Raw genomic sequence first — 25,766 nt, forward strand, 5'->3', positions numbered from 1 at the left:
GAAAAAATGAATCATGGTGATGTAATGGGAAAACGAAACCGGGATGTAGTGGGGGAAAGGAAACGGCCTTAATACTAAGTAAGAAGAGAAAAAGAGACAAACATATAGGATTGAGCCTGCGAGAGAATGAGATAGAATATAGCTATATAGTTTTTCCTATTCTCGGTCTCCTCTTTATGCAATGCTTCGTATTAAGGGTTCATTCTGGTTTATACGCCGAAAAAAAAGGCTATTTTCACGATTTTTTTTTAGGCTTTGTAGGATACATAAACATATGAAAGTTATTGGGTATGATAAATACACTCTAGAAGTACAAGAAAAAAATTTTTTTTATTGTTTTTAACGTTTTTTGACATCCAAAATGGTTGACAAACGTGAACCCGTCAAAAGTAGGTATGCTGTTGGCGGGCATCGAAATTTAAGAACGGGTGATCTAAAACAAAAAAATTAAACGGTTTTAAATTCAGTATGACAATGGCTATCGGGTATGCTAAAACTATCAATTTTTATGAAAACAGAACAAAATGACGGCCATTTTTCGAAAAAGAAAAAAATCGTTGATTTTTTTCGCAGTTATTTGTAAAAATAAAATAGTAAAAATTAATATTTTGACTTGGTTGTAGCATGCGAGATAGCCATTCATGTTTAGAGTATGTGGTTTAAATTTCAGAAGGATCGGTTGAGTAGTTTCGGAGATATCATGCCCGCCAACCGAAAAAACGTTGTTTCGAGAAAAACGCGTTTAAAGTTTCTTTTAACAAATTTTTAAAAAGTCTGACTTTACCTTATTCTGCGATGCCTGCACCATACAGTATGCCTTCTGCTTCTTCAAAATACTCATTTTCTTCCACTCTAGCCTTTTTTTGTTGTGTCCTGGCCTCTATCAAAGCTTCTCCGCTTAAACTCAACCTGCGGCTGAGCGCACGCACGTATTGCCGCGGTTACTAGCGTAATTGACTGCGATAGGGCCAAGTTTTATCACCAAAACGTGCATTATTTTCATTATTGGATCAAAACCTTCGTTGAATATACAAGCTGCCAATTTAAAAGCTATTTCAACAATTTTTTTACCATTAAATAGGTGTTTAGGCACCATAGCCCAAACGCATTTGTTGAAGCACTCATTATTATTTTAAATGTGAGGCCACCTAAACATCTTTCAAGTAATTCTGTTTTTGTCAGGTCAATATCAACCTTTTGTTTTTTGCTGCTATATTCATGCAGAGACATTTCCACTTACACCATCGCAGATGGTTTGTCTCCTCTATCTGTAATATCTCTATGTGTTTGGGTCGCAAAATAATATACTTAGACTGCTCGGATCGTTCTAAAATTTTTGTATGATAATTCTACATAAGTCTACTTTCGAAAAATGCAAAAAAAAAAAAATTAATTTTTTCAAAATTATAAACCAGAATGAACCCTTAATCGCTCCCGGTTGTATATGTGTATGTTTGTGTGATCAGCACACATGATGTTTTATTTTTACTTTCATATAAAATACTAAATATTATTCTAAAAATATGAATAAATTAATTACAATATTAGAGTTTAATTTTTATCATTATTTATAAAAATATTTGCTTTGCAAACATTTCTTAAAGTGTTTTATTATTTACTTTCTTTGTAATTATTATAAAAATGCGCGCCTGTATGAATGCAACTCTCCAAACATACTTTGAAAATGTTGCTTGCGAGTGCCATCTGTCGGGACAAAATTTTTTTCTGCCCGAAAGATAGGCAACCCGTCATACATACGTCTATAAACAGTTTTGATTTCAAAAAATTCCGTCTCAGTAGATGGCGCTCGCAAGCAACATTTTCAAAATTACATACGAACAGCGCGCATTTTTATAATTAAATTAATAAATAAATAAATAATTACAAATTAAAAGTACAAATAATATTATAATAATATTATATAATAAATTATACTCGAAATTTGCTTATTTGAAGGTTTCACTTCTAACTTGTGCGATATGTGCACACATGTTTTTTTTTTCTTTTAATTTGTTTGTTATTTTTTAATTGAAAAAAAAAGGAGAAATAAAAAAGAGTGATTTTTTTTCCTAACATGTCCGCCATTTTGGTTGCAATGTTTGAAACGTTAACGACGCTTAAATTGAATAAACTTGGAAAGTAATCATTTCTACGTTATTTAAAAAGATTTAAAAAAAGAAAAAAAATGCTGAGAAAGAATAACGTTCTTGAAAATGTTTCTCGTTTCCAAGGAGTGTGATAAGTAAACAAAGCATGAGTTTACCTCACCGGTCAACAGTTTGTAACACACTTGCCTCCTTTCGAGAACTTATATATACGAATGTATAAAAATACACATGTAAGTGTGTTGTATACACAAGTGTAACTTTGATATTCTTGTTTTATTGTTTATTAAAGAAAAGAATTTTACAATTTGTAAATCAGTTTTTTATTCGCGTAACAACTTTCGTAAATTCCTTTATATAAAAGGAAAATAAAAGAAGAAAAAAAAACAATGATCAAAAATGAAATTAATTTTTATAATATATCATTTCAATTTGACATATTTCGTAACAATAAGAATAAAACATTAGATTTTTATTTTTATAGTCTTTAATTAAAATTATAAAAATTCATATGAAATATTTGATTGAAAACAAGAAGAAATATAAAAAAGTATTATTTAATACTTTTAGTATACACATATAATTAAATCGATACAAAATAGTTTAATTAGTAATATTATAATAACGAGTTAATTAATATTATAAGATAATAAATTTAAGTATGCATACGTATTATGTCAAGTGTTATTGAATAGAAGATAAGAACTGATAGAGAAGGTAAAAATGATATACAATGTCGCAAGATACGTCGTTAACCTACCAGTCGTTGCCCGTTCTAATACTTTGCTGTGTCTCTTATACTTATATATATATATATATCTGTGTGTGTGTGTGTGACTCATATTATTTGTACACATTTAAAAGCAATAATCACGAGAACTTTCCTATCACTGTTGCATTTAACAACATTGACATTAGAGACACCAATTAAAAGAAAATAAGACAAAAGTGTTAAAAATGAAATTAAAATAAATAGTAATTTATCTAAAAATAGAAATAAAAAAAATAAAGTAGAAGTTAAACAATTATAATTCACTAAAAATTCATTTCGTCTTTTATGTACAATGGGTCAGGGTCACATGAATCATATCTAAAGAAAGAAATAAGAAAAGAATATAAAAATCAATGTCGTAGTTATAATTCATTAAAAAATTATATAATACTTCGAGGTTACCTGAAATCGTATGACAAAGAGACAAAATATTATCAAAAGATATGAAAATTAAATGTCCATGAAAAATTTGTGGTCAAATTCTTTACCTCACTTCAGAACAAGAATCGTACTATTTTCTAATATCGATTGATTAATAGAAATCAATCAGCAACTATAATTCATAAAAATTGAATCCTTGTCTCTCATGTATGATGGTTCAAGGTTACTTGCGATCACTTTTAAAAGAAGGAAGAGGAGTAAAGAGGGGACAGAGAAGAAGGATGTATAAAGATCAACGTTTCTATATACTGGTGTTCGACACTTGAGTCACAAAGTTCTGAATAATCATCCAAGCAACTAACTCTCTTTGTCTACTTCTTTGCTTTACCACGAAAAACATGCTGACTCTATCGCCGTGTTTAAATTCGCTTGAACTTAATAAGAATCAATTTCGATTAAAACAGTCTTCCTTTCTACGAATAGATTTCTTACCCTCTTCTATCTATTTTTCTTCTTAAATTACGTATTTCTTTCGGCCTATGATAAATATTCTTTTATCCTTCACAGATAATGATGAACCTTCACTATCTATAAGGAGATAAAGCAGAGATAAAGGATGAAAATGTACGAAAGTGAGAGTACACGAAAGTGAAAGAGAAAGAAAGAGATAATGAATGAATGAAAATGAAAAAGAGAACAACATTTACTGGAGTGACAAAGAAAATAAACGAAAGAATAAATGAGAATGAGAGAGAAAGAAAAACTCGGTAGCATTAGTTTTAAAAGAATGCATTCTCAACGTCGTCGCCGTCGTCATCGTCGCCGTCGTCGTCGTCGTCGTCGTCGTCGTCGTCGTCGTCGTCGTCGTCGTCGTCGTCGGCTGGAACGCCCTCGGACAATGTGAAATTAACAGAGAACACGCAGTACGAGTTCGAACGTCATTCGAAACGCACGCAACTCTTTGCTACTTCTTTGGAGAACGATCAAGAGAAATACATAATAATAATAAAAAACAAAATCTTTTTGTTTTGTTTTTTATTTTTTCTTACAAGTTATCGCAAAAGTGTAAATTTTGTAGAATATTATTATTATTATTATTATTTTTTCTTTTTTTGAAACATCGGTGTGCAAGTTAATAGGATTATCTTAACAACAACAACAAAAGGAATAAAATTCGTGTGAGATTATTATCAACGTGATTGAGAAGGAGCAACACTTCAAGATTTCTGTTATTTTCTTCTCATATTCTTCTTCTTCTTCTTCCCTAATTTTCCTTTTTTTTTTCTTTTCCCTATTTTGCAGAGAAGCGATGCGTCAGACGATCGTGAGTATAAACATATGCGATTAAAAACGCATTTTTAAATTATAATGCCTTTAATTGTTCACAGAATTACTTTTTCTTTTTTTTTTGTTACTTTTATCTTCTTTGCTTTTAAGTCAATTAACGATAAACTTGATTTGTTTTATTTTCGATAACGAAATTTCAACATTTTGTTATATTTTTGTTTGTTTTTTTTTCTTTTTTGATTGCGTACATATTATTTATCGGTATTCTTAGCTTTTCCTTTTTTTTTTGTATCGATAATTAAACTCAGTTAATTGTAATTATGAATTACTAAATATATACATATATATATAATAATAATCGCGTATAATATATAAATTCTAATTATGCAAATAGTAATTGCATGTAATTGTGTGTTATAATTACTATATTAATAATATTAATATCGTTATAAAATGAAACATAGTTATTTAAAAAAACAAACCATATACAATAAACATTACCTCACGTATATTATTTTCTTTTAAATAAATCCGAAAGACGAAAAATGGCGGAATTTCACGATATGTGCCGATCGCTAAATCTTTAATCGTCTAATAACGGAAAATAGAGAAAGTGAAAGGAAGTATATAATAGATTCTTGACTTTAAACGCCAATATATGATGTAGATTTTATCTTTATTCTACCAACAAGCGAGTTCTCATATCCTTTAACTATGATTTTATAACAATAGAAATAAAATATAAGTTATGAAAAAACAAATATAATAATAATAATAATAATAATAATAATAATAATAATAATAATAATAATAATAATAATAATAATAATTAGAATTTAATTACTTTCTTTTTATTTATTCTTTCTATATACTCGTTTGAAGAATCATATATATATTAAATGGCATAGTTCCAAGGAAAAAAAATAATATGAAGTAGGACGATCGATTAGTATAGTGTAAAGACAAAGCTACATTGCACAACGAAATAGAATAAAATATAATTTTAACAATTTCGAATTAGTTTATCTTGTCATTTCTTATATAAACTAATATTTTTGTTTGTTTATATATACCTACCAATACAGATTTCTTTAAAATCATAAAAATTCCAAAGATAATTATGACTCATTTAATCCATGTATACTTATTATATACATACATATGTAGATTTGAGATTTTAAAAACGTGTAGGATGCGAGACAGACCTATTGTTTCAAGATAATTACCGGTTTAGTGAGTAATATCTCTTTAAAAACTGTCATGTAGAAAGCAACATTTTACTTTCCAATTTTAACAATTTCCCTTATCTTTGTTTTCAATATTTTATCATTGGGAATATCTTCAAAGTTACATTTTGAGAAAGTAATTATTATGAGAAATGGGGAGAGAAATGAAGGATTATTATTATTATTATTATTATTATTATTATTATTATTGATGGTTGAATCTTATATTTAAACCCTTAAATGTTAACGAGTCCTCGAGACGTCGATGTTTCCCGAATGACGTCTCTTCTGTTCCGTTATAATGAACGCGTATGCAACGTGTATACACATATACACGCACATATATATATATATATATACTGGAATAGTGACGCATGAATTCCAACGAATTAACGTTAAAAGGTCTGTGGGAGATGATGATGATGATTATCATTTGGTTCTCGTCTCTAGTAAAATAACACGTGCTTTTTTTACATAATATTTTGGTTTTTTTTTCAAATTTTCTAAATTACAATGAATATTTTCATCAAATTTTTTTTTTTGAAAAATTCAAGCGTTTGACTAAGAGAAGATGTTAAAAAAAAAAAAAAAAAAAAAAGAAAAACATAACAAAAAGAAGACTTTATGACTAACGTAAAATAACACATGAATCTTATCAATTAGGATTCTTCTACAAATGTTTTATCTACGAGGAAATGTTGTCTTCTTATCTCAATATATATATTAGCAGTTGTGGAATCGAGATTAGTCACGAGAAGTGCTTTTGACAGTGCTGCTATTTTCAACTTGGTTGAAACACGGGGGTGCGCTTGATATGTATACACATATATACATATTATGTATATATATATATGAATGTATATTTTTAGAAAACACAAATGTTATTAACACTTTAGCGGTCATGCACTTTTGCTTGGACTCGATATTACGACTTGGAACTAATTTTCCTTATCTTATTTTTCTAAATACATATAAAAAGATAATATTAATTTGAATGATGTTTTTTGTTTGAAAGTAGCGATCATGAACAAGACAGAATTGAACATAGTCCTTAGCACGGAACCACCGAGGACAACAACAACAACAACAACAACAATAACAGCAACTAACGTGATTCATTCTCATATTCCTGTACCAAGGATAACTAATCCTCAAATAAAACCTCAAGAAAGATGTTTACCAATAAGAAGAGGTTCTTTCGAAAAACTTGGTAGAACAACTTCTGTAGCTGCACAAAAAGCTAATTTTGAAAGACTCGATGCTTCTTCGGTACAACTCAGATCTAAGCATAACACCTTGTCGACGTCTAGCATAGAAATGCGAAATGTCGATGATAAATCCAATATCAATACGTTGAAAAAAACCGATTTTATATTTCCTAAATTAAATGGCAATGGTAATAGTAATACCAACAACAATTGTTTCCTCGAAAACAAATGGAAAAGTAAATACGAGGAATCAGAAAAAAGGAGAAAATTGTTACTTCAAAAAACCGAGATTGGTTAGTTGAGCATTTATTTTTATTATTTTTATTATTTGTATATTTATATATGGCGTTATGACTAATATAAGGTCGTCCCAAGAGGCAAAGAAATCACGTCATTCGGAATTCAATTAAATATTGGTTTCTTACGTATTATATTTGCAAACGACATTGCATTTGATCATGATTATAGTTCACGGTTAAACTGCTACAGTGTATATTGTATATAAAAGTGTGCTATCATGTGGTATCGTGTGGTATCGTCCGTTGTGATTCACTCTTGCACTCTTCAATTCAAAGCCAATAATGTTTTATTAGTCACACGCCTTTAAAACGTGATCGGATTGAAAATTAATAAATATAAATATATCCAAGATGGTTTTGCATGTCAATCGGTTTCCTAGATCGTATCTATAGATCATTCCCTATATATCACTCGAAATGTGATCAAACTTTTTTCAATAACATTTCAATGAATCTTATGATTTTATTATTTTATTTATAATTAAATAATTGTTACAGCAAACAAGGAACATGCAGATTTGGAAAAAAAGTTGCAACAATTGCAAAGGCAAAATAGTACTTTGCAATTGCAAGCACAAGAGAAAGAAGAAAAGTTAAATAAATTACGTACAGGTAATATTTTTACAACGATTTTGAATATTTAATATAGTTAATTAAGAAAAACAAAAAAAAAACAAAAAAAAGAAAAACAATGTTTTTCTTTTGTTTTTTTTTTCAGTATCCGAAGCAGTATGTAAGGAATACGAACAATTAAAACGTCAGTATGACGTTGAAACAGGTGCAATGCACAAAGCTATGCAACAAGCGTCGGAAGTAAGCTTGTAGTTTTTTCAATGTAAATTAATTATTTAAAATATAATAATGAAATTAAATATATTTATAAAATTCATTTTCAGTGGTATAAACAAAATCGAGAATTGAAACGAAAATCTCAAATGATAGCGCAAAAATATTTGCAAATTCATCCAGGAGGATCGGTCGATCTCGATATTTCCGACGAAGTTGATTCTAATTTCGAAGATTTAGATCAACTTAGAGAAACGGTTAGAGGTAATGAAAAAACAATAAAAAGAAAATATCAACAGTTAGATATTTTTCAATGGGAATAATTATGTTTTTAGAACTCAGTCAAGAGATAGCAAAACTTCAGACAGATTTAAATTCAGCACGATTGCAGGAATTTGAAGCTCAAGAACAAATAACACTCTTGACGACTCAGTTGGAAGAGGAAAGAACGCTCAGACAGAAAGGTACTGTATTATCAATCATTTCATTAATTAACAATATGTAATTTAATAAACAAAATTCCATGTATATTCGTAGCCGATGATAAAATAAATGAGATGAAAATGCAAAAAGAAAATATGGAAAGGGTTACAAAAATGGTAGCAAAAGAGGTTCAAGCATTGAAGACACAATGCGATCGTGAGAGAGAAACGGCTAAAATAATGAAATTGGAAGCAGACAAGGTAAAAAACGATTCATTTATTTATTTAAGCTAAAAGTCATAATAAATCTCAAAAATGAATAAAATAAATAAGAATTTTTGTTATCGATCTATCTAGGCACAAAAAGAACGTAACGTTTTGGCTCATCAAAGCGCTCTCTTAATGGCAGAGGTTGGAGATGATCCAAACGGAAGGTTGCTAAGTGTCCTTCAAGAAGTAGAATCCTTGAAAAGATTATTAGAGGAGGAACAACAGAATCATGCGTCTCACATTCAAATGCTTCAAGAAAAATTAGAGGAGAAGGAATCTAATGTGGAATTTGAAATAGTTGAAGAAAAATTAAAATTAGCCGAATCAGAATTAAACGTAGAACGAAAGAGAGCTGAGCGAGCTGAAAGATCGGTCTACGATTTAGAAGATGTTGTTAGAAATATGCAAGAGAAAATAGTTGAATTGGAAGAGAAACTTGCTAGACCTATGCCTTCTTTGTTACCGCCACCTCCACCTCCACCTCCACCACCACCACCATTGCCTTCCATATCGTCGACTGGTAATGCGACTATCAAATTGTTAACGAAGGAAAAATTGCATTCTGAATGTAATGCAGTTAGCGATATGGAATCTATGCTTGGAATGCATAAAAAAAATTCAACTGTAACTCAACAACCCGGTAGGGAAACGAACAAATAACTTTCTGATAATACTTATATTTATTTTATTATCTTTCATTGATTTATCTTTTTTATTTTCTTATGTTTCAGTCATCGATGATATTATTAATCAAATAAAAGGCGGTCGATTCACATTGAAACAAACGGATGTAAGTAATAATTATAGAACAATAAAGATGTGGGTGCGATTATTATGAATTATGATTGACGTATACGAAATGTGATTATTCGTAGAAACAAAGAGAAGAGGAAAGAAAAAGACGACAAGAGGCAGAAACAGCTCCACCGGCTGTATCAGAAATGCTCAATATATTGGGAACAATGAGAAGAAGAGCTAAACCAACAAGACAATTTTTTCAAATCACTGACACAAAGACGTAATTAATGATTACGTCTTTGACACAAGACAAAAATAATGTTCAATATGTAATAAGTAAAAAAGAATATCTGTTAGGAGAGGGTTATATTATTTATATTATTATAGAAAGAAAATGTATATTTTTCTTTTTTTTTTTTATACTTTTCTTATAAACACGTCTCTAACGAAAAGTGAATGATTATAAATATACGATAAATAAAATCTAGGGTGAGAAGATATTAATTATCGAGGAGACAAGATTTATATGCGTATTTCAAAGTTTCCAATAAGCGGTAGAAAAAAATATATTATCACATGAAAAGCTACACTTATCAGTATATCACATACATATATGTATATATGGGGCATTCCACGTTAAATTAACCGCTTTTGACCCCGACTTCTTTCAATTTTGCTGAAACTTTTAAATCATTTTTTGCCTAATTTTTTCATTCACCCCTTTTCTCATCAAGTTTTGTACCGATGATTTTTCGAATATCCTACATTTTTTTCTCGTATCATAGAAACAAGCAAAATAAAATCACACCATTTTGAGATGCCTGTCATAAATATTATAAAAATAAAAAAAAAAACAAGTAGATCCATTAAAGTCTTAAATCTGAAACAGATATGTTAATAGATTAAACATTTAAGTAACAAATATATTTAAAATCTTTTGTAAACCTGTGCAAATATTCAATGTTATATTTATTATGGACTTTTAAATATATATATTTCATATTTAGTGTTTATATGTGTGTCTTCAGAAATGCATTTATATATACAGTAGGGTGGGTCAAAAAAATGACTTTTTTTTTTCAAGTGCCACGGAAAAATGGGTTTCTAGACACCTTAAAACAATTCTCACGAAATATGAGCTCTTAATTTTAATAGGAAGATCCTCCGCATCGCAGTTTTTTATTTTTTTTTTCAATCTAATAGATTAAAATTCATACTTCATTATTTATTGATTGTACAGAAAAATGTTCTAGACGAATTTTGTAGGAAATTTAATGCTCTACAAAAAAGGTATTTTATATTTTTTCCATAAACCTCACCATTTGGATGATATTGAAGATTTAAGTTTGATTATTTTAAGACAAATTTCATTTTTGTTTATGAATTTTATAACTCGACAATAAATGACTATTATAAAATGCGCAATACAAATTTTTTTAGGAAATGAATTGCTCTATAAAAATGGTGCCTTATGTTTTGGCGATTAAATTAAGCGTTCAAAAGATATTCAGAGACAAAAATCAGTACACCTGAAAGTTTAAAAAGATACCTTTTTTGTAGAGCATTAAATTTCTCAAAAAATTCGTCTTGAACATTTTTCTGTAAAATCAATAAATAATGAGGTATGAATTTTAATCTATTGGACTGAAAAAAAAAAAAAAACTGCGATGCGGAGGATCTTCTTATTAAAATTAAGAGCTCATATTTGGTGAGAATTCTTTTAAGGTGTCTAACAACCCATTTTTCCGTGGCACTTGGAAAAAAAAAAGTCATTTTTTTGACCCACCTTAATATACAGGGTGATTTTTGGAACGGAGGCGGGTAATAACTTTTTTTTAAGTAACAATAGAAAAAAATCATAAAGCAAAAAGTTATATGGCACAACAAATGTCAACCTTTTATGACCTTACCTTTTTTGAAAATGCATCGATGCACCCGCTAGATGCAGTTGCACTTTTTTTTTAAGTAGAACTTTATATTTTTTTTTACACTATTCGATTCCTCTTTTTTATTCTGCGTTAAAAAGTATTAAGTGAAGGTCATCGAAATGTCTATAGTTTACGAGATAATGAGGTTTTTTCCGAAAAGTTCTAAGGTTTTTTCCGAAATGTTCTGAGGTTTTGTGTGTCCACTTTCTTCTATTTAAAAACTTTTTTATTATATTGAAAAATTAGTATAAATTTTCTAAATACGCAAACATTATAATTAAATAATTAAAAAACACGCGTCTTTAGATATTTATAAGAAAAATATTCTACAGGTTTTCTAATTCTCTTTCTTTGATGTATTTTGTAATCTTATTTTTTTTTTTAAATATTGCTGACAATACAATTATTATATCCGATATATTTTATAATTAATAATTATAATATTTGCGAAATAAAGAATTTAATATTAATTTTTCAATAAAATAGAAACATTTTTAAATAGAAAAGAAATACCACGTTTGGTAAAATAAAAACAGACCACGCACCTTCTTTCTTTATTTCGACCGTCGGTTGGTTTGGACCTTATACTTTTGTCGAATACCTAGGTTCTTATCTCTGTTTATTCTCTTACGCTTCTATCGTTCCTACCTACAAACAGGTATAGGATCGAAATAATATGTGTCCACGCTTCGTAGTATGCAGTCGCACACAAACACCCTCATATACAACCAGAAGCGATAACTACGAAGTGGTTATGGCATAAAGAGGAGACCGAGAATAGGAAAAACTGTATAGCTATATTCTGTCCTATTCTCTCGCAGGCTCAATTCTATATGTTTGTCCCTTTTTCTCTTCTTACTAAATATCGTGGCCGTTACATAGCCGCCCGCTGCTCCGTTGCCTCGCCGCCGTGTTTTATTTTTTTCAAATCACTCCCTATTCTAAAGAAGTTTCCGCTTCAAAAAAATTTTATTCCGGGAGCTAGCAACGTCGGGAAAATAATAATTGTGGGTAAGCTGATTTTTTGATATGTCGTTCTTCTTAATCTTTCGGTTAGAGCCTGCACTACTTGGCTGGCCGTAGGTCTTGCGTTTACTAGTGCGCATCTTACCTGTATAGGTAATAATCCTAGATTTTAAAAGAATGTTGAGAAGCCTAATTTTCAATTTATTAACTTTAGATAGATTTATCAAACATAAATTTTTTATTGCCATGCACTTTTCGCATTGCTAAATATCTGCCATATGCGATTTTTGATTTTTTTAAATAAAAAATTAAAAGTATCTTGGTATGCATGTAATTTTAATATTTTGTTATTTAAGTATACAGAAACCTAAAATTAATTTGCCAAGTGTTTATTCGCTTGTTAAACCTAGAATAAAAACGACAAACTTATGAAAAGTATTGCAGTTATGATGCTGTAGTTAGAGAGAAACAGTTCAGAGTGCAAGAGAGATAGACAGTCACGGTGACGCAACTGGCAACTTTACAAGATGGTGTTCAGTACCACACAAATCTTTTGTAGACGATAAACTTTATATTTGTTATTTTTTATAATATTCAATTTCTGTGAAACAGATCCTGCAATAAGCCTATGAAATAGAATATCATAAAATACGATAGGCAGCAAATATAAGGTATTGTTTACCTAGATATTAGGAAATTCCAAAGAGCCATAAATTCCTAAACTATCTCAATGATCAAAGGAACATAACAGCTACAGCATCATACTGCAATACTTTTCATAAGTTAGTCGTTTTTATTCTAGGTTTAACAAGCGAATAAACACTTGGCAAATTAATTTTAGGTTTCTGTATACTTAAATAACAAAATATTAAAATTACATGCATACCAAGATACTTTTAATTTTTTATTTAAAAAAATCAAAAATCGCATATGGCAGATATTTAGCAATGCGAAAAGTGCATGGCAATAAAAAATTTATGTTTGATAAATCTATCTAAAGTCAATAAATTGAAAATTAGGCTTCTCAACATTCTTTTAAAATCTAGGATTATTACCTGTACAGGTAGGATGCGCACTAGTAAACGCAAGACCTACGGCCAGCCAAGTAGTGCAGGCTCTAACCGAAAGATTAAGAAGAACGACATATCAAAAAATCAGCTTACCTACAATTATTATTTTCCCGACATTGCTAGCTCCCAGACTATTTTACATGATGAACAATTGATGGTTAGAAAATACGTTTTCTTTATGTTTAGAACATATAGTTTATTATAGTTAGATATATGTTTATTATATGTACTATTATTTTGACTACATACAATAATTTATTCTTATTATTATAATCATTTGTATTAATAACATTAGAAGTGGTAATAATTGTAGTACTACAAAATATACTCTTTCTCATTTAATTTTATATTAATTTTTCTTTACAGGTACTATTATAAAACCGCTCACACACACACACACGAAGGCAGATAGAATTAAAGGTGCAAACTTATCTTATTTAACATTAATATTTTGATTTATTTAAATCTAATTCTATTACAGGTAAATGTGATACCCTACTTTATCTACCTATATAGGAGAGTTTCTTTTATAATTGATATTTTTCCCGCAGTTGTCGCTGCAGTCGCATACCATTTGAGTAAACAAAAATTTAATCAGAATAAAACTTAACAAAAATCACGCTAGGAGCCGATCAGTTTAATTAGGCTAGATAATTATATTTTCATTAATTAACATTTATATATTTCTGCTCCATTTTGTTTTATTGTTCATTGTAAAACATGTAATAATATGATTAATGTTTAAAATCGTAGTTTAAATTAGTTTATTACTAATATTGTAGTGATAGTCTAGAAGTTTTCTATTTATTATAATATCATTTATTAGAAGATTAGATTTTGTAATAATTTCTTTGTTACTTTATGAAGAAATTGTATGAGTAACTAATAATGCCTATAAACAGATTTTGGTATTGACTGATTCCAAAGTACAAAAATAGATTATATACTTCTAGTAAACTTAAGTATTTTTATTGTTCTACGGAGTTTTTAAAGAGATAAGACGTTAACGTCATTTTTGAAAGTCACTTTATTTTATCATACCATTTAAAAAATAATTGATAAGTTCTTTCCTTTTTACGACAGTTGAAGTAATCATTTTGAAGGATTTCTTAAAAACCAAGGTACTAATATAATACATTAATAAATGACATATGTCTAAAAAGACATAAGATTTATAATAATTAAATATTATATATTTATATTTATTAGATATAACATGGGTCCTCCTTGTATGGATAATTTGAAAGAAATTGTTAATCATTTGTTTCAAAATAAAGAACCATGGCAAATAGTTACTGTAACTACAACCACTGTTCTTGGAACTGTTTGGATATGGAATTTTGTCTTCTGTCAAGATGAATGTAAGAATAATCAGATTTTAATTAGTTTGACATATTACTTGCTTTTAGGATTGTATTAAATAATTATTATACAAAATGTCAAAGATTTTTATGGTTAGTTACAATGTCAGTATATTCTATGTATTAAAACAAAAGAAAATCTTAATATTATATTTGATATATTTACAGCAATTGTTGTTAGAGGGAAGAAACAATTGTTTAGATTAGCTCGTTATATACCTTCCGTTAGAGAAAAGATTGAGAAAGAACTGTCAAGTATTAATGATAATTTTGAGAAGGATGCATTGCGTAAATTTAAGAATATTCCATTTGTCGTTGAACTACCTAAAAGTGGTCTGAAATATGACGAATTAATAGAACAAGTAAAGGAATATGTACAAATGGGTAAGATTATTAATAACAAAACTTAATTAAATAAATATATTAAAACATTTATCATTGAGAGAAATATTAATGTAATTTACATTGAAGGTGATTACGATTGGAAAAATGGAAAAGTATCGGGTACGGTTTATAAAAATGATGAAAATCTCATACGCTTAATGGCTGAAGTTTACGGTTACGCATCGTATACTAATCCTTTACATCCTGATGTTTTTCCTGGTGTGTGTAAAATGGAAGCAGAAGTTATCAGAATATCTTGTCGTTTGTTTAATGGCGATGAGAATTCATGTGGAACTGTAAGGTTTTAATTTATGTATTATTCTTCATCGAAATAAATAGAAGAAATCATTGTAATTTTGAAATGAATTATTTCAGATGACCACAGGTGGTACGGAATCAATAATATTAGCGTGTAAAGCTTATCGAGACTATGCCAGAGAAGTGAAAGGTATTAAAAAGCCAGTAATGATAGTGCCAGCTACTGCACACAGTGCATTTGATAAGGCTGCACAATACTTAAATATAAAAGTATGCACGATACCTGTCAATCCTCATAGTTGTACAGTTTCTATTAAAGCTATGGAAAGGGCTATAAATAAAAACACAATAATGGTATAATAAGATTGTATTATTCTTAAAATGATATCTATATTGCTTAAATTAAAATAGAAATATATATTATACATCTATTTTTTAGTTGGTATCTTCGGTACCTAACTTTCCATATGGAACAATGGACAACGTAGAAGCTATTTCTGAGCTTGGCATAAAATATAATATACCAGTTCACGTAGATGCTTGTTTAGGTGGATTTCTTATTTGTTTTATGTCCCAAGCAGGATACGATTTACCACCATTTGATTTTAGATTACCTGGTGTAACTAGCATATCTGCTGATACGCATAAGGTATTTTAACTGTACATTATAATAGAAAATTTTCATAAATTTCATATTATTTCTGTAAATTTTATTTCACAGTATGGATTTGCACCAAAAGGATCTTCAGTCATACTTTACAGAAACAAGAAATATAGACATCATCAATATACCATAACAACAGATTGGCCTGGTGGTATTTATGGTTCACCCACTATAAATGGTTCTAGATCTGGTGGAATAATAGCATCATGTTGGGCTACTTTAATGTATTTCGGTTATGATGGATATTTGGAGGCAACAAAAAAAATTATTGATACTAGCAAATACATTGAAAATAAGTACGAATACAGACACCATGCATGTTTCAAAATAGAATTGTTTCTTTCTTCATATCATGATATATATATATATATATATTTATTCTTTACAGATTAAGACAAATGGATGGAATTTTTATTTTTGGTTCACCTATTACTTCGGTAATTGCATTAGGTTCTAATGACTTTCATATCTATAGATTATCAGAAGCACTTGGTGCAAAAGGATGGAATTTAAATCCACTTCAATTCCCTAGTGGTATTCATCTTTGTGTTACACATGTTCATACCGAGCCAGGTGTTGCAGATCAATTTTTAAATGACGTTAAAACTGAATTAGAAAATATATTAAAAATCCCAGATCTTCCAGTTGAAGGAAAAGTGAGTCTCAAGCATTATATTATCAATAGATATAGAATAATAGTATTAATAATGAATATGTTATATTTTGTTTAAGTTGGCAATGTATGGAATGAGTCAAGGCATACCAGATAGAACAGTGGTCGGTGATTTTGTCAAATCATTTTTAGATTCAATATATTACACCGGCAATCAAAAGGAAACTAATGATAAAAAGAATAATATACTAAAATAAAAATTAAAATAAAATTTTAAATAAAATTTTAAATAAAGTTTAAAATATTATTATATTTCAGAAGAATATACACAAAATAAAGTTTCCTGTGTATCCTTAGTGATACATTATTTATAAAATTTTATGTGGAGAACATATAACGAATTTATATTAAATTTAGTAAAAAACGTTTGTACATTATATATGTTAATTAAAAAAGAAAATATATATACTATTATATATTATACGTTTATATATACATATATATGTAAAATTATAATAAAAATATATTGTTATTATACGTATAGGATTTGAGTGTATGCAGCCATTTACATTTGCTATTTGAGTAATCGATATTACTTTGAATATTCTCATTGGTTTTGGTAATTATTCATTTTTCTCCTACCTCTTATATTTTAATTTTATTTGATAACGTGGTAAATGATTAATGTGTGGTAAAAAAAAAAAAAAAAAGAAAAAAATATATAGGAAGAAGGAAATGTGAAACTTTAATTAATTTAATATATTATATTAATTTTTAGCTGTTCTATTTTAATTCTGATGATATATTTTAATTTTCCATCACCTCTCAAGTACTAACCTGAAGAAATTGCAGAGGAAATCATGCATAACTCATCGCATACGTGGTTTCTCAATATTAATATGCCTTGGTATGGAGATTATTTTATGGGGAGTCATGAAAATAGTTATGGGGGCAAATACCTGTGTGGTCTCTCGAGAATATCTCGCGTCATTTTTATTCTCTGCTTTTACCAGTCTATAAATCCATCGAATAAAGATAGTTGATATCTTTTCGCATCTACTTGTAGAGAAAGGTACTTTACATTTTCAAAACTCGTTGAAATCTTTCATAAAAATCTGAATGCTATTATATAAGAGAAAGTAATCGCGATAGAGAAGATAGAAAAGTAATATATTTTATATTACGCCCGAAAAGAGCGAATAATCTCGAGAGAATTATTTTTTATTTTTATTAGGAATTTAATACATTCTTTTATTTATCTTCTTTTTCTTCCTAAAATAATTTAGTCTAATATATATATTTATATATTTAATAAAAAATATATTAAATATATATAATAAAATTTAATAAATTATAATATATAAATATAAACAATAATATAATATAATATATATAATAATAATATATATAATATAATATAATATATAATATAAAATAGTATCTATATATATATATAAAGAAAAGTATATTTTCTTTCATTTGAATTTCCCGCGCACTCTTAGGAAGAGGCATGGAGTGATCGATATTAATCGATTGATCAATCAGTGACAGCTAGAGAGATAGATCAAAAAAGGTAAATAATATTAGGATAAGAAAATTTAAATAATTAATTAATTAATTGGACTAGTGTACATAAAAAGTAGCCGATAATAGTTTTTAATTATCGTTTTTCTATTTACAGGTAAATTAAATATAATAAAATATACGATTTTAAATAGCTAATAAAACCTAACCTCTCTCTCTCTCTCTTCTCTTACAGAGAAACCAATTTGATTATTATCATTCCATAAAATTATTCATATAATTGTCATATATATATATTTATGTATTTATTAAAATATATACATTTATGTATTTATTTAAATAAATTCATTTAAATATATAACAGCTTACGGGTGATTAAACGGGTCAGGAAGCTTTAGCTTTCATTGTTTTCCATCTTAAAACCTTTTATTTAGCATATCGCATTATTCACTTGTCAAAATGATGCACGGGTAATTAATTTTTCAAGTCTTTCACATGCATTTAAATGTCATCTACAAAAGAAATGAAATGAAATGAAAAAAAAAAAATAAAATAAACTAAAAATAAAATACGATAAATATTTTATACGTAGAATAATAATTTTTAATAGATTTTTTTGTGTTTTGTTTTGTTCCAGAGATTCGACCACCATCATTTTATATCACATTTTATCGTAACATTAATCTTTATGGTTACGATAGATGCTGACATCATAGATCTCATGGTAATTAACTTTTTCTTATTGAAAATATATTTGTCTTTTAAGAACATATATATATATATATATATATATATATATATATATATATATATATATATATATATATATATATGTATGTAAACAAACCTTTGTAACAAATTTTGATATATTATTCTCTTAGGTATGTTTCTAAAAAGGACATTTTATTCTTGTGGAAGAATATCAAAGTAAACTCAAGACCTATGTTATACCATTACCATGAAACATTTTTCCAACATCGTACATATTCCCTCGAGAGAAAGAAAAAAAGAACGCAGGTATATTGCTTGAACTCTTAACGCTTTTCTTTCAAGGTAAGAAAGAAGACAACAAAAAGAAAAAATGCAACGAAGAGAGAAAGAAGGAAGTATCTCAAAAAAAAGGTAAAGGTAAAAAAAAAAGAAGAAGAAGTGTAAATTATGTTTTTTTTATGTTCCTTCTCATTAAAAATGACTTCATATAAGGTACACGATTTATCGGGTCACAACATGGAAGTATCGTTTAAATTGAAATGAACAGTTCTCCTTTAAAAAAAAAAAAAAAAAAAAACGTAGGTGTCCAAACGAACCAAAAAAAAAAAAAAAATTGAAAGAAAAAAAAAGAAAAAGAAAATGAAATTCATTAATTAATCCTCGACTTTGTGGTACAACTGAACGATATTTTATATTACATGATAAATGGAGAACACGAAAGTTATTAAAAATATTAACTTTACCGAGTGTACTATTTTGTGTAGGAGTTTTGATCAAAATCCATTGAATGTTGCAAATTCGAATAGATAACATTTATTCAATCTCTATCGTCAACATATACGTAAACATTTTCATGATAGTTTAAAGTATCGTTTTAAATTATTACCATGCATTTTAATTCATATAAATATTTTATTTTATTTTATTTTATTTGAATAAAAACATTCGTGTACGAGAGAGTATCATTGCGTTTAAAAACGTTGATGAATTTTTAACTAACAGGTCGTCGTCAAATATATATAATTTTAGTATATCATTTTAAAATTAATTTAAATTGTTATATATAATAATTATTTTAATATAATATTAATATCTATATAATTATTTATTTAAATTAAATATTAATATTAAATAATTTACATTTAATAATTAAATTATATTTTCTATTGGATTGAAATAATATATAGATAAAAATTAATATATAAAACATATTAAAATTTTCTAAAAAAAAAAAATTATAAATATTTAAAAATATATTTATTATATAGAATACAATTTTTTTTTTAATTACATTATTTTAATACATGTAATAGTTACAGATTCGTATCTTGGTTGGAAAGTATCTTGTGGTGTACGGTTTTAAATGAAACTACGGTGAGCATAAATTACAGATAAAAGATGCCGACTGTAAAAACAAAGTTCAGTGAGTTTAGAAGAAACTCGAGAAAAGTCTTCTATGCATGTTACACATGTATATATGCATTTATACATGTATGTAATATCTTTAATACAAGAACCATACATTTGCAAATGCTGCAGTCCAGTTATTTTGGAATATCGCCAATGAATCCAATGAACTGTAAAAAAATCAACACACTTCCTGACCACTTTCTTCACCACTTTGATAAAAATAAAAATAAAGAAATTGAATTCGTTTACTTTCAATATCTTATTATATTTAAATTAATATATAATTAATATTTAATTTAAATAAAAACATTGCACCTGGAGATAGGCATCACTTTATACCAGTTAGTATTACTGCTTACTAACGCCATCTATCAATGGAAAATATTTTTTAATTTTATTATGTAGCGAGTGACCTTATCGACCAAGTATAATGTGTTGCCTATATTCAGGCGCACTTTTAATATTTTTAATGAACCACTTTAATTCGCGTAGGAAGGGATTCTTGTAATAAGAAAAATAATAATTGAAATAAATTATTTAAATATTTTTAGAAACAAATGTATATTTAATTTTTTTTTTGAACAAATGTTACATAAATGTTTCAAGTAGAGTTTACGGTGTTGAGATACAATTTCATTATTACGGCTTCGACAGGGCAGAAACACATTCTCGGACTTCCTAGAGATATATACATGCACATGTATCGTAACATAACATTAGGTTTCTCAACGTCGTTTGTACATGTATATTACAACGAACCGGTCAGAGTGGAATTTGCACGGGTAGTCACATCACTCGGAGAATTGCCGATGCGGCCGAGGATTGTGTGTACAAGTAATTGAAAATATTCCAATCGGCACCAACGTCGACCCAATTCCAAATTGAAACTTCGAACCGTCGTTAGGTTAATAACGTTTGTATTAGAGAAAAAGAAAGAAAGAGAAAGAACAAGAGAGTGAGAAGAATAAAAGAACAAAAAGAAGAGAAACAGATTTTTCTATTTAATCGTTAGCATTAATTCACACATGTGATTAGCATATTTCGATTAGAATGTATTATATTTGAAAAAAAGGATTATAATATTGATCAACGTGTTTATAGAAGTATAAACAGTATGATGAAGTAAAAAGATCAATTTTGTAATTGTGTTAGGTAGAAAATTTATTGGAAATTAATATATATACAGATATGTGTGTATGAATGAATATGAATAAAAAAATAATGTTTGGTATACCAAATATATACCAAATATATATCAAATATATATACTAGTATATAATAAAAATATTTTAATAATATAAAATAAAAATATAAAATATATAATATAAAAAAAATATTTGGTATAGATATATACCAATATACCAAAATACCAATATACTAATATATATATAAAATAAAAATATAAAATACATAATATAGAACAAAATATTTGGTATAGATATATACCAATATACCGAAATACCAATATATATAAAATAAAAATATAAAATATATAATATAAAAAATATATTTTTGTATATATATACCAACCTACCAATATACTAATATATATATAAAATAAAAATATAAAATATATAACATTAAAAAAAATAACAATATACCAATCTATATATATATACCAAATATTTTTTTTGTATTCACATTCATTCTTTGGTTAACCTCGTATATAGATCGATAGCACTCTACTCACAGCAAGGTGTATTAAACTAGTTTGATTCTTTGGCTACTATCGGAAAACGCTCGAATGGCCTTGACTATAGTGATAGCAAAAGTCGATATATATATGTATATATAGATAGGTAGTAGAAAGATTACATATATATATATCTATAGTATATATTCTTTACTAGCTTCCAAGATAAAGGAAATAAGAAAGAAGAATAAGAAGAATAAGAAGAAGAAGAAGTAGGTAGAAGCAGAAACTGTTTTAAGCTTTTCATTCCTCTTACCGAGTCGTAGAAGTCAGCCCTATTTCACAGTTTATCGGTGCACGATAAAAGAGGATATCGCCAATCGACGACGTATCTACGAAATAGAGTCATCAGTGTCTGTAAAGCACATTCGATCTCACGAAGAAGAATCGTTTCGTTAGGTCGTTATTACGATCCTTCTTTCCATCTTTCTTACTCTTATCGACTATTATCTTTTACGGATAAAAGATAATAATATCGAATAAGAGAGAATATATCTGTCTCTCTGTGTGTACAATGTATTTATATGTATGTGCATGTATGTATTTGTATTTTTTTCTACGTTTCTTTTTCCTTCTTTGTCTTCTTCTTCTTATTTTTTTTTTTTCGTAGATTATTAACTTTTTATTCATATTTATTAATGGATTCGTCATTAATTAAAGTCGTAGAAAATAATATGAAATTAAATAGGAAATTCTATGAAATACATAATTTTTCATTTCATCGTTAAGAATGTTATTGACAAGACACAACACACGTTTTTTCCTATAACATCATATATATAATTAATATTATTAAATTAATATTATTAAATTAATATTATCGAAGTGAAAACTTCTTTAGAAATGGGTGTGATTTGAAAAAATGAAACGCCGTGATGTAGTGGGGGAAAGAAACGGTCTTAATACTACGTAAGAAGAGAAAAAGAGACTAAACATATGATTATTTATAAATCATCATTGTTTATAAAAATATTTAATTTGCAAACATTTTTAAAATTGTTTTATTATCTACTTTCTTTGTAATTATTATAAAAATGGACAAAATATTATATAATAAATTATCCTCGCGAAACTTGTATTATATTTAAAGGTTTCACTTCTAATTTGTGTGATATGCACACATGTTCTTTTATATATATATTATTATATATATATATTTAAAATAAAATTTTTTTATAAATATTAAAATAAAATAATCATTATCATAATAATATTATATATTATATTAAATAAAAATAAAATAATTATTATTATATCATATATCATATATCATATATATATATATGTAGTATTCAGAGACAGAAATCAGTACACATGAAAGATTGATTATGAATATCTTTTGAACGCTTAATTTTATCGCCAAAACATAAAACACTATTTTTATAGAGCAATTCATTTCCTACAAAAATTTGTATTGCGCATTTTATAATAGTTATTTATTGTCGAGTTATAAAATTCATAAACAAACATGAAATTTCTCTTAAAATAATCAAACTTAAATCTTTAATATCATTCAAATGGTGACGTTTACGGAAAAAATATAGGATACCTTTTTTGTAAAGCATTAAATTTTCTACAAAATTCTTCTAGAACATTTTTCTGTACAATCAATAAATAATGAGATATGAATTTTATTCTATTGGACTGAGAAAAAAATAAATACTGCGATACGGACGGAGGATCTTCCTATTAAAATTAAGAGCTCATATTTGGTGAGAATTTTTTTAAGGTGTCTAACAACCCATTTTTCCGTGTCACTTGTAAAAAAAAAAATAATTGATTTTTTTGACCCACCCTAATATATATATATATATATATATATAGATATAGGAGTAAAAAACACTATTGGTATATCTCTTTTCATATTGTTCACGACACTTGCAGATGATAATAATATTATTTATCCAATGGGTGTGTATCCCCCACAGTATCGTTAAATTTAACTTTAACATTGATTACTGTCATTTCAGGGAAAATAATATCTACAATTGGTGAGCTATTTGGTAGAAATCACATAACACGAGGCGTTCGCAAAACTATCAAATCATTCGTAACAATGAAACGGTTTTACGGTTTATTTACTATCATTAAACTTTTTATAGTTTCAACATTTATTATTTCAATTCATATGCTAAAACAAATAATCATCTTTCGTTAAACAATGAATTTATTTCTCCTTTAAAGTTCAATCTTTTATTTCTTTGCAAGACCTCCCCTATATAATATATATAATATATATATAATATATATATTAGTATTTACTATAATATATGTAGTATAGTTCTATATCGAACGCGTTTAGATAACGACAAACTAAACGGAACTGAATTTCTGTTGATAGACAGTAAACGCGATGCACTGACAACGTCGAATCTATTGTTTCTATTAGATAATAGATCATTAAACACAATATACGTTTCACTACATGGTACAACCAGTGAAAGCTTCCATGTAATATTATTATGTTTCTCACTTTGAAATCATAACAGTTGCAAAGATTTTCTATAAACAAATTATTTTTTTCTTTTCTGATAAAAAAATACACATACACATACTTGTCAAGTTTATATATAAATATATGCATGTATATTTTATATTATTATATTTTTTAATTTTTTATTATTGTATTTTGTATTACTATATTTTATTATTTTATATTAAAATTTTGTATATTATTTTATTTTATATTATTATATTTTTTATTATTGTATTTTGTATTACTATATTTTATTATTTTATATTTTGTTATTTTATATTAATCTATTTTATATTAATATATTTTTTATTATTATATTTTATATTATTTTATGTTTTATTATTATATTTTATTATTTTATTTTATTATATTTTATACTATTATATTTTAGTATTTGTTATACACACACACACACTATTATATTTTATATTATTATACATAAATATATATTCTGTATTTCGTAAAACAAAAAACACCATAGTTCAAAATTGCTCATTCCCAATATTTATCTTATCGAACCACGAACATAAAACAAAATTAACTGTAAAAAAAAACAATCTAGCGATGAAAATTATCGTTGTATTCTCATTTATTATTTTATTTGTATTTATAATTTCGATTGCAATCATGGTGAAAGAAAAAAAATAAAAAGAAAGTACAGATGCAGAAGCGATGAAGAATCGTTAACAAACGCATCAAATGTTTGCAACGAAGGGTAAATGAAAAAGAAAAAGAGAACAAAAACAAAAAAAAAAGTAAAAAAAAAAATTAAAAAAAGAAGAAAAAGAAAAGCATGCAGTACGTTCGATCGACAATTCGAGATTGAATTCTATCGTAAAATGTGAGAGACTGGTCGGAGAAATAGTATATCGACTATACGAATTAAAACGAGTCTCGGATCTGGAAATATCGCGAAAAATTGTTGCGCAAAAAAAAACTTTTTAATGAAAATTTTCTTGAAGGCCACCCCCCCTCCCCCAACAGGTGGAGGAATCATTTTCTCAAGTTTAAGTGATTTTTATTTTTAAAAATAAAATGAAAAATGACGTTTGATTGATAAGAATCATTGACGATCATTGAATGATTAATTTTTTCACACATACATATACACACACAATCATTAATCAAATTATAATGATTAATAATTTGTTAATATATAAAAATCTCGGGTATAGTTTTTTCTTTCGTATTTCTTCGAAAAATTCTGAAATCTG

General features: G+C 27.1%; 2 protein-coding genes and 1 long non-coding RNA gene across 8 annotated transcripts; all 3 read left to right on the forward strand.

The window, feature by feature from the left end:
- Window positions 1–3,589: 3,589 nt before the first annotated feature.
- On the forward strand, window positions 3,590–10,507 carry LOC107067595 (uncharacterized). Of its 2 annotated transcripts, none has more exons than XM_015323248.2 (10): window positions 3,590–4,582; window positions 6,787–7,272; window positions 7,777–7,890; window positions 7,997–8,091; window positions 8,175–8,328; window positions 8,400–8,528; window positions 8,602–8,747; window positions 8,844–9,396; window positions 9,488–9,546; window positions 9,632–10,507. In XM_015323248.2, exons 2-10 carry the CDS (start codon window positions 6,795–6,797, stop codon window positions 9,776–9,778), a joined length of 1,875 nt encoding a protein of 624 aa, XP_015178734.1. In that variant the 5' UTR covers window positions 3,590–4,582; window positions 6,787–6,794; the 3' UTR covers window positions 9,779–10,507. The 2 variants fall into 2 exon arrangements, with proteins under 2 accessions (XP_015178734.1, XP_015178733.1); XM_015323247.2 differs by having other exon boundaries at window positions 3,591–4,582; window positions 6,790–7,272.
- A 2,353-nt stretch (window positions 10,508–12,860) lies between these two features.
- Sply (Sphingosine-1-phosphate lyase) lies at window positions 12,861–17,279 on the forward strand. 3 transcript variants are annotated; one of them, XM_089179543.1, is made up of 12 exons: window positions 12,861–13,059; window positions 13,452–13,615; window positions 13,825–13,878; window positions 14,542–14,579; window positions 14,668–14,819; window positions 14,988–15,203; window positions 15,291–15,499; window positions 15,579–15,815; window positions 15,901–16,110; window positions 16,183–16,421; window positions 16,514–16,781; window positions 16,858–17,279. In XM_089179543.1, exons 5-12 carry the CDS (start codon window positions 14,675–14,677, stop codon window positions 16,993–16,995), a joined length of 1,662 nt encoding a protein of 553 aa, XP_089035669.1. In that variant the 5' UTR covers window positions 12,861–13,059; window positions 13,452–13,615; window positions 13,825–13,878; window positions 14,542–14,579; window positions 14,668–14,674; the 3' UTR covers window positions 16,996–17,279. The 3 variants fall into 3 exon arrangements, with proteins under 3 accessions (XP_089035669.1, XP_089035670.1, XP_015178736.1); XM_089179544.1 differs by lacking the exons at window positions 12,861–13,059; window positions 13,452–13,615; window positions 13,825–13,878 and adding an exon at window positions 14,162–14,180; XM_015323250.2 differs by lacking the exons at window positions 12,861–13,059; window positions 13,452–13,615; window positions 13,825–13,878 and having other exon boundaries at window positions 14,187–14,579.
- Window positions 17,280–18,245: 966 nt separating this feature from the next.
- On the forward strand, window positions 18,246–20,623 carry LOC107067598 (uncharacterized). Of its 3 annotated transcripts, none has more exons than XR_001475895.2 (3): window positions 18,246–18,311; window positions 18,900–18,986; window positions 19,144–20,623. It is a non-coding gene; the product is annotated as an uncharacterized LOC107067598 (long non-coding RNA). The 3 variants fall into 3 exon arrangements; XR_001475897.2 differs by having other exon boundaries at window positions 18,287–18,419; XR_016178944.1 differs by lacking the exon at window positions 18,246–18,311 and adding an exon at window positions 18,556–18,732.
- Window positions 20,624–25,766: the final 5,143 nt, after the last annotated feature.

This window comes from Polistes dominula, unplaced genomic scaffold (genome assembly GCF_049000335.1).
Source record: "Polistes dominula isolate Pdom_NZ unplaced genomic scaffold, Pdom_raw_medaka contig_27, whole genome shotgun sequence".
Taxonomy (NCBI): Eukaryota; Metazoa; Arthropoda; class Insecta; order Hymenoptera; family Vespidae; genus Polistes; species Polistes dominula.